Raw genomic sequence first — 8,821 nt, 5'->3', positions numbered from 1 at the left:
CATCATGAGCTCCTGGGTTGTAACCCCCATCAACTGAATCATTTGCAAAGGATTCCTGCAAATGTTGAAAATTTGCAACAACGAATCAGAGAATGCAACAAGCTTTAGAGCCTAATGATGCATGTCTATGATATACGTACAAAATAGAAGAATGTATAAAAACTCCCCAACATATAGCTACCTAGATGTTGGTTATCCACATGTTAATGACTCATATTTTTGATGCATCACGAATTATGCTTGATGGTACAAAAAAAATTCCACAACTGGTACATGCATAAGAACAACAATAATATGGTCACAGTTGCGAGCAAATTAATGCATGGTACAATTCTTCAGCATGCTTATTGATGGACAACAACTCAAATGTGGCAAATCTAGATGATACAATCGCAACAATTTCATGCAATAACTTAACAAAACTAGGGTTGGATAGGTCAGACTACCAAATCATGGTTGTTGTCGATACCAGCTTCAGGGAAGACAACGGTGGGGTTCTCAAAGCTGCTCCGGGCGGGCTGCTGCGGCGGAGGCCCTCTCACCGGCAGCCGATGCAGATCGTCAATGTTCAAAGGAGCTGAACTACTTTGACGTGGCGCCATCATGGATGACGAAGCTCCGATGTTTCTCACCAACGGGTGGTACAGATGGCTTCTCGTCCTCTCCAACTGGTGTAAGATATGTGCCATGGCTGCCGAGCTCCGCCAGCGACGACGCTGGCGCCACCCTGCGAATCGCCTCCCATCCGCTTTCTCTTGTCCAGCCAATTTTTGTTGGATAACGACCGTTATGGTGCAACTGAATTGTTACATGGGTACGCGGTTCGCGGTGCTGTCCTGGACAACCATCAGACGATCCTTAGCGCTTCGATCCAGCGGTGCGGGAGGCGGCCGATTGGAGGCTCCGTAATAGCCGGCTGTAGGCTAGCGCTCGCAATACAGGATTATGGGGCCCATAAAATTTGGGGGCCCTGTGCGGTCGGCCATTTCGCACGCCCCTATCGGCGGTCCTGGTAACCCCAAAAGATCATGGAGCAGCAGCATATAACCCCGGATGAACCTTGGCCGCAGGAAGCGACTGGAGCCCCCCTGCAAGGTGGTGCGGTAGGATGGGCCTAATCTGAGCCTACCACGGGTTAGGTGGGCCCGTGGTGGTGTGCAAAAGGTGGCGTCAAAGCGGCTGGCCAGGGAACTGTTGGCATCGATGCCATGCCGGAATATCTGGGCCAGGCGGGCCCGGATCTTATGGCATCTTCGCAACTTTTTTTTTTGGGTTGTGGCTATGGAGGTTACCGCTACTGTGCATGGGCATGGACGCCTGGCCAGCGGCCCCGGACGGAGAGGCTACGTGTGGTGGCGTCTTCCCGTGGCTACATGGGTTGCGAGGGACGGGTAGCTAGTGATCCTAGTGCTGTTGTCTTTGCGGTGGTGTCGTTGGTCTAGATGTGGAGCCTTAGAGCTGGTGACGATTGTCCTCATGTCGGGTAGTGTCGGTGACCCTTGGGTCATTGGGTGGCACGTGTGAGGTTTCAAGTGAAATCTCCATGCCACAGCGGCAGTGCCGGTGACGCTTATGTGTGTCATATCCCTCCCTGGCGCGCTATTGTGGGGTCTGCTCTCCGTGCCAACGTTCCGGGTGAAAACAACCGGACTCAGCAACGGCTCCATGTTACATCGTTAGCTTCTTGGAGGGAAATGTCGTTGTGTGGGGTCTTGGGTATTTCGTGCTCAACTTAGAGTTGGTGGTTGCTAACATCCTCTATTGTTTTTGCTGATTTGTAAGAGGGTTTTATCACCATATTGTATCGATTGAGCTGTACGTGGGCTTTTATAAAGTTGGCGAAATTTGGGTTCATTGGTGTAGATGCACCCATTGCAAAAAAACATATTTTAAATGTTTAAAAAATCTGAAAAAATCTAGGTGTACACATACAAATATTCCTTGTTCGCATACAAAATCTCGTGAAAGCATAATATTTCACTTTTGCTATCTTGCACCCGGTTGTTTTTCAATTCGGCAACAACCGATTTTTTCCTTCGCAGATTGTCTGCATATACGATCGCTTGTTTTCTATTTCCATGATGCATGATGGTTTCTTTCGTGGCCGAATTGTCAGCAATTCGGCAAGAATCTGGGAAGTTTTACGTGAGATCCATGATGCACGTTGGTTTCTTTCGTGGCCAATCTAGATCTTCCTTCTTTCCCATATCTTTCTTCCATCTTCTTTTTTCCGATTCCAGACAATGAGGTATTCCCTTTTTCCGGTTTGCTGAGAAAAAACAGAAATGGAAAGCAACAGACTTGCTGTTCAAGAGACAGGCGAGATGTGCGCTGGGATTTTTTCTTTGTCTGCATTAATTTGTGTCCATGTATCTAGACATCATGGTTGATTAGCTTGTTGGATTGTTTAGCCCATTACTTATCGTAGGGAGATTCAACACAGTCCCGGTTTTTTCTGCTCGCCTGGTATTTTAATCGAGGGAGAAACATGACGAAAACAAGCAGGACAAAGGGAAAGTAGGAAAAAAAAATAAAGACGCGTCTTCTGATTGGTCAAAAGAAATTGAGTGTTGACGAAAATAAAAACACTCAGGTTTTATGTAACTTGTGTAAAAAAGATAATTTTTGGTGCTTCAAAATATGAGGAATGCTTCTGTGCTTTCCAGCATTTTTTTGCACGACTTCTAAAGCAAACGAAAGGCTGCGATTAGAAGAGATAATCCACCTGCGTTCATTAAGGAAAGGGACAATTTAGTCACTACGCATTAATTGCGGTTCGTTAATATATATCCACTCCACAGCGGGGCCGAAACCGCAGCGTGCGCAACTGAATCAAGGCCGGCGGCCGGACATAGAGGAAATGGCTGATCATTCGTCGGTCTTCAGAGCATCTCCAGTCGCGTCCCCCAAACCGCGCCGGATTGAGCGTTTAGAGGACGTGTTTCGTTCGTGCCGTGTTTGGGGGACGTCGCTCCCCAGTCGCGACCCCCAAACAAAATTTCGGAAATTTTAAACTTAACGAGATTCGATTAGATTCGTCCAAACTTACATAAATTCGAACGAAATTTGACTAAATTTAAACTAAACCTAATCTAGAACCACTTGCGGCGGCCGGAGGCGTCGTAGTACTGCTGGAAGTTGTACATGTCGTCGGTGACGACCTCCTGCTTGACGCGCTCGTCGACGGGCTCGTCGACGGGCTCGTCCTTCACCAAGCCGCTTGGTCCTGCCTCGCCGTCGTCGGTGAGGTCCACCAGCGGCTTGCCGGAGTCGCGGATAGACATGGCGATCGCCGCGTCCAGGTCGCCCCTCCAGGCGTCCTTGTCGTTCATGGACGCCAAGAACGCCGCCCGCAGCCCTGGGCAGTCCTCGGGGTTGTCGCTGCTGGCGATGAGCCGCTGCTGCCGCTCGTACTCCGCCAGCAGCGCCGCCTGCGACGCTTCCTCCGGCTCCTCCTTCACCTCCGGCTTCGGGATGAGGAGGGCGCCGCCGCGCCTCCCTTGCTGCCACCGGCTGCCGCTGCCGCCACGCCTCGTGTTGACGGGCGTCGCCGGCTCCTCCTTGACCTCCCGTTTGGGGACGGTGTAGGGCGCCGACCGGTACGACGAGGACGGCGTCGATCGCGCCGGTCCCGAGGAAGAAGAATGCGAGGAGGACGAGCCTCGGCTGCCATTGAGGAGACGGCGGCGGTGACGACGGCATCTCCAACCTTGGAGCGCCGTTGCGGATGCCGCGGATGACGTTGTCGAGGGTGCGCCCCGGAACGCCCCAGAACAGGGCGCGGCCGTCCTTGTTCCAGCTGTTGGCGCCGCCGACGAGGTTGTCGGTGCTGTACATCTCGACGTCGTACTTCGCCTTGAAGTACGTCGTCCACCGGCGTCGTTGTTGTTGACCGCCCACGTTGGATCCAACCGCTCCTCGGCGGTGAGTTGAGCCCGCCGGGCCTTGATGGCGTCCCTCCATTGATCCGTGCCCGGCTTCGGCGGCGGCGGGACGCCAATGCCGTTCACGGCCATCTTCCAGCCGCCGCTGCTTGGCAGCCGCATGTCCGGGGGGACTGGATACCGGGCGTGGTACAACGCCCACGCCTCCGGCACGGTGAGGCTGCCGCGGCCGAAGCCGTTCGCCGCGGCGATCTTGCGGGAGGACGAGCTCGACATTTTTGGAGCGGCGAGGAGAAGATCTGGGAGGGGGGAGGCGGCGGCGACGAGAAGGTTTGTGAGCGGCGAGAACTGCAGGGCGTCTTAAAACAGCGGCGGCAGCTGGCGGTTGCACGCAATAACTCCGGCGCGGACGGCCACGCGGCCATGCACGACGAGACGCGTCCCTGCGTCGCCTGGGAAAACAGGGACGCCATTAACGTGGCTTGACCAAAGGTAGGCGACGGGGTTTTAGCCTTCCGTGCCGCTGACAGGTCGGCCCCGCCACTCCCCGCCTCGCTTTTCGTTGTGTCCGGCGTGCCCGGTGCGTCCCCTGTGGGACGGGGACGGGCTCGGGGCGCCGGACACCGTATCGGGCCGCGCCGACAAAAATGGGCTTTGGGGGACGCGGCTGAAACGCATTTTTTGTCCGACACGCCCCAAATCCCTTTGGGGGACGCTTTGGGGGACGCGGCCGGAGATGCTCTCAGGCACACGGGAATACGTCGTGAGAGAGAAGCCATGTACGATGTTGGTCTGAGGTGATGGTTGCGCTGGCCGCACTAGATAGGCTAGATGTGTAATTAACTTCATCTCCACCGCGTCCGGTCGCCGGCAACAGCCGTGAAGCTTTGTTTGCAGAGTGCATGGATGATGGATCGTGGGTATTGTGTAGTTGCACACGGACGTGGATATTAAAGACGAGTAGTAACCGCAATGGACGTGCAGTGACCGAATGGCCCATTCCCAATGAAAACAGGTGGATTAGTTCTTGTAATCAGAGCCTTTGCTCTTTGCTTTAAAAGTCGTGTAAAAAAACTTTCAGATAGCACTGGAGCACAAGCCTCAAAATATTTTCTCACGAAATTTTGTTTTACCTTTTACACAGCCCACAAAAAAATTCACTTTACCACTGAATTTTATGCGTGTACTACATAGCATGTCCGGATGTATTTCTAGATTTTTTTTTTCAGAATTTTTAAACATTTTAGTAGATATTTAGAATGCATTTTTTTATTATAGGTGTATTTGGACCAATGAGCCAAAACACCATGTGGGAGCCAAAGTGCCTGTTTACACAAAAATTACCGAATGATTTCAAAATTAAGTACCCTGCATTTTAGTCATAAACATCGATATAACCTTTAGCTTTTGTATCTGGTGGAGCAGTAGATGAACAGCAAGAGGTTAAGCGCACTGAGAGCAGTCATGAACCAGAAGAAGTAGTCGAGGTGGCCTTGGTCGAGGTTGTCTGGGATCCACCTCGTGTACGACGCGACGACACCGAGCAGGGCGGAGTTGAGGTAGTTCCCGGCGGCGATGGCGAGCTGCCCCACTGCCGCGCCCAGACTCTTCATGGACTCCGGAGATTGGTCGTAGAAGAACTCAAGCATGCCAACGCTGGCAAATACCTCAGCCGTTCCCAGCAGGCAGTAGCACGGCGCCTGCCACATGATGCTCATCGTCGCAGCCGGCGACGCTAGCCGCTTGGTCTCGACAGACGCGGCGTACGCCATGGCGGCCGCGGACAGCGCGAGGCCGACGCTGATGCGCTGCAGTTGCGTAAATCCCCTGTCCTCGCCGGTGAGGCGCCGCGCCAGCGGCACCAGGATGGCTTCGTAGAGGAGAACACAGATGAGGAAGCTGACGACTTCGAATGTGGAGAGGGATGCCGGGGGCACGATGAAGCCGCCGACGCTGTTGTCCATGGCCATTCCCTGCTCGACCAGCGTCGACGACATCTGCGCGGTGACCGCGAAGAAGACGAGCAGCAACGACCAGACGGGGCACATCCGCAGCAGCATCTTCAGCTCCTCTACCTGCGACACCGCGCAGAGCCGCCACGGGCCCTTCTTCTCCGGCGACGGTAACACGATCGCAGCCTTGTCAAAGAACCTGAATTGGCTGGTATGACGGCCAGCCCTGCCATTTTCGTACAGGGCCGAGGCATCATCCGGCAGCTCGAGACGGCAGTTCCTTACGGCCGCGACAACCACCTGGGTGACCCTCGTCAGTGGGCTACCTCCCGCTCCGAGTGGCTTGTACCTATAAACCTTGCTGCCGGCGATGAACACCGCAAGGCCAAAACCTATGAGCACGGTCGGAATCGCGTACCCGATGGTCCACCCGACGTTATCCTGTATCCAGACGAGCAGCGTCGCAGACAGCAGCGAACCAATGTTGATCGAGAAGAAGTACCAGTTGAAGAAGGCGCCCTTGGCCACCCGCTCTGTCTGGTCAGCGCTATCAAACTGGTCGGCGCCTAGGGCCGCGCAGCACGGCTTGATGCCACCAGTCCCGAGGGCGACAAAGTAGAGCCCCAGGTAGACAGCGGCACGATGGATGCCCACGTGCTCGTCGGAGAAACCAGGCAGGAGCCACGGAAGCGCCGCCGATGATGTCAAGATGAACATCCCCTGACAGAAGACACATTTTCAGAGATATTGCTCGTCACTTGCAGAAAAATACAGAAACATTGTACTGTAGGTTAAACCATTCGATGGCATCAGGTTGTCGTCGCACTTACGACGATGTAAACCGAGAGGAAAACTACTATCGTCGTATATCGTCCCCAATAAGAGTCGGCCAAGAAGGCTCCGACGACCGGCGTGAGGAAGCAGCTGCCGATCCAGGTGGACACATTCCTCGCGGCGTCGACGTTGCTCTCGTGGAGCACCGTCGTGAGGTAGGTGACCAAGTTCCTGGCGACCGCGGAGAAGCACATGCATTCACTGAATTCGGCACCTGTTATTTACCGCGTCCAAGGCTCAACTGGTTATTCTTCGGAAGTTAATAGCATAAAACCACCACTTTGATGGTGAAATTTACCATCTACCATCACTTTACGTTCGCGGAACAAAAAACCACCAGATTTTGCAAGGTTTTTGGGGAATACGCTAAACACGAATTGAACGTGAATTGACAGGGAATTTCACAAGCAGGATTTTATTCTATTAACTCCTTCTTCGGTGGAAGATGTGGATACAATGAATCAAATGTTCGTAGTAACTTTCCTTGTGTTACCTAGAATGAAAAAGCATGCTCTCCATTTGCCAGTGCTCTGCTTGAGAGCAGGCTGTCTGTTGAAATCAACGGTTCCATCACTAGTGTATCCTGAATGTTCTTCCTGAAGAATAATGCAGAAAATAAATTTGGTTACTAGGTTTTTCCACACGCTATGGCCTATGTGCCACATATGAAGATTCAAACTTTTACCCTCCGTTTCATATTTGTTGTCACGGATTTAGATGTATCTAGACATATTTTGTGCACAGATATATCAAATCTGCGACAAGAATTATGAAACAGAGGGAGTATAATGTTTTAATTAGACAATAGGTGTGGTGGTTAGCAGTGGAGTATGATGACCTGCGGCTGTGGAGGCCAGCCATGATGGTTCAGCAATGGCCTCTTTTCGTCTGCTGCTTCCATGTGGCTCTCACTCACTATGTGGTCTTCACAAATATTCTTGCGAGTTCCTGCAAAGAATTCTATGTGCAGCGACAATAGATCAGGAACTTGCCATATTGGATGATGGAACAATGTAAAATACATTATATATGAAAGAAAATTATTGTCTTACAGGTTGAAATGAGCTCTACGACTATCAAGCTCATCAAACAAGTTGATCAATATATGCTGCATTAGATGCCATAGGCATGTAAGAGGAATTTTTTGTTCTTGTCTTCTTCTTCATCGTCTTTGAGGCATATAACGGGGGAAAAGACAAAAACCCAGCTGTAATTTAGTGTCTGTTCATTGAGGAAACTAGCAGGTTCCGTTAAACTAGCAGTATCTGATGTACCTGTAGGTTTAAGTGCTTGATGAGGTATAACAGCGATGACCGACAAAGCGGCAGGATCAAGCGGCAGCGTTGGCCTCTTCACACGCTGGGCATTTGCGCCTGCCAGCTGACGACTGGCGACTTGGTTTGGAGGAGAGCAGGAGCAGCAGCCGGTGCACGTCCCGCCGGCAAATCGATCGATGGGAGGGGAAGGGAACACAGATTTTGTAGGCGCACCGGTACCTACCACGCTATCGTGGCCATCGAGAATTCCTTGGATCTGAGCCTCCAGCAACTACCAAACTGCGTTAAGTGCGTGGGTCCCAAGACGCATCCCGCAACTATCAAACAAGGTTAGGTACGAGATTTTGTTGCGAGCCAATCAGAAGTACCTCCCTCCATCCATACAATATTGTTGAAGATTTATCTAAATTTTAATGTTTCTGTTTATATTAATATGTCTGCATTTAAATTTAGATAAACTTAAGACATCCTTTTATGGTTAGAGGTCCTCTTCTCTAAATTTATATTGTCTTCTTTAAAAAATTAAAGTTTGTACTTTTATATTTAAATAATTCAAAATTTATTTCAGAAATACGTGTACATGGTCCAAATATCCATGTTAAGTTTGAGCAGAAAACTCATTATATTTTGGGCTATAGAAAAAAACAAATTTGTGATAGTGTATAGGGGTTACATACGTGTACTTTTGTTGTGGGTATATCAACGGCATAGCCTCGATCCGGCAAGCCCGGGTGGCCCACGGATGGTGATGTGGCATGTGGCCCATCGGGCGGCCCAGTTGTTGTAGATCTTTAAGGATGAAGTCCAGCCCAGGAGCGAGGAGCCGGATCTTAACCGACCTACAAGGGAGGCCGGATCCGTGGAGGCCCATAAG

General features: G+C 51.4%; 1 protein-coding gene across 2 annotated transcripts; it reads right to left on the bottom strand.

Moving 5' to 3' along the window:
- Positions 1–5,234: 5,234 nt before the first annotated feature.
- On the bottom strand, positions 5,235–8,116 carry LOC124696007 (protein NRT1/ PTR FAMILY 8.3-like). Of its 2 annotated transcripts, XM_047228808.1 has the most exons (6): positions 7,945–8,116; positions 7,723–7,839; positions 7,509–7,630; positions 7,164–7,266; positions 6,667–6,884; positions 5,235–6,556 (listed from the first exon to the last, which is right to left on the bottom strand). In XM_047228808.1, the coding sequence occupies exons 3-6, from the start codon at positions 7,569–7,571 to the stop codon at positions 5,285–5,287; spliced, it is 1,656 nt and encodes a 551-aa protein (XP_047084764.1). In that variant the 5' UTR covers positions 7,572–7,630; positions 7,723–7,839; positions 7,945–8,116; the 3' UTR covers positions 5,235–5,284. The 2 variants fall into 2 exon arrangements, with proteins under 2 accessions (XP_047084764.1, XP_047084758.1); XM_047228802.1 differs by lacking the exon at positions 7,723–7,839.
- Between the last annotated feature and the right edge of the window lie 705 nt (positions 8,117–8,821).

This window comes from Lolium rigidum, chromosome 1, assembly GCF_022539505.1.
Source record: "Lolium rigidum isolate FL_2022 chromosome 1, APGP_CSIRO_Lrig_0.1, whole genome shotgun sequence".
Taxonomy (NCBI): Eukaryota; Viridiplantae; Streptophyta; class Magnoliopsida; order Poales; family Poaceae; genus Lolium; species Lolium rigidum.
Note: the sequence above shows the minus strand (reverse complement) of the source record. Positions and strands in the feature narration are given on the sequence as shown.

Bases quoted from the DNA above. Each gene is read 5' to 3' on its own strand.
- LOC124696007 (XM_047228808.1), bottom strand. From the start codon at position 7,571: ATGGAAGCAGCAGACGAAAAGAGGCCATTGCTGAACCATCATGGCTGG. The intron at 7,267-7,508 runs GTCATCATACTC...ATTATTCTTCAG, and splicing joins GCTGGCCTCCACAGCCGCAG to GAAGAACATTCAGGATACAC. The intron at 6,557-6,666 runs GTAAGTGCGACG...GTCTTCTGTCAG, and splicing joins TCCTCTCGGTTTACATCGTC to GGGATGTTCATCTTGACATC.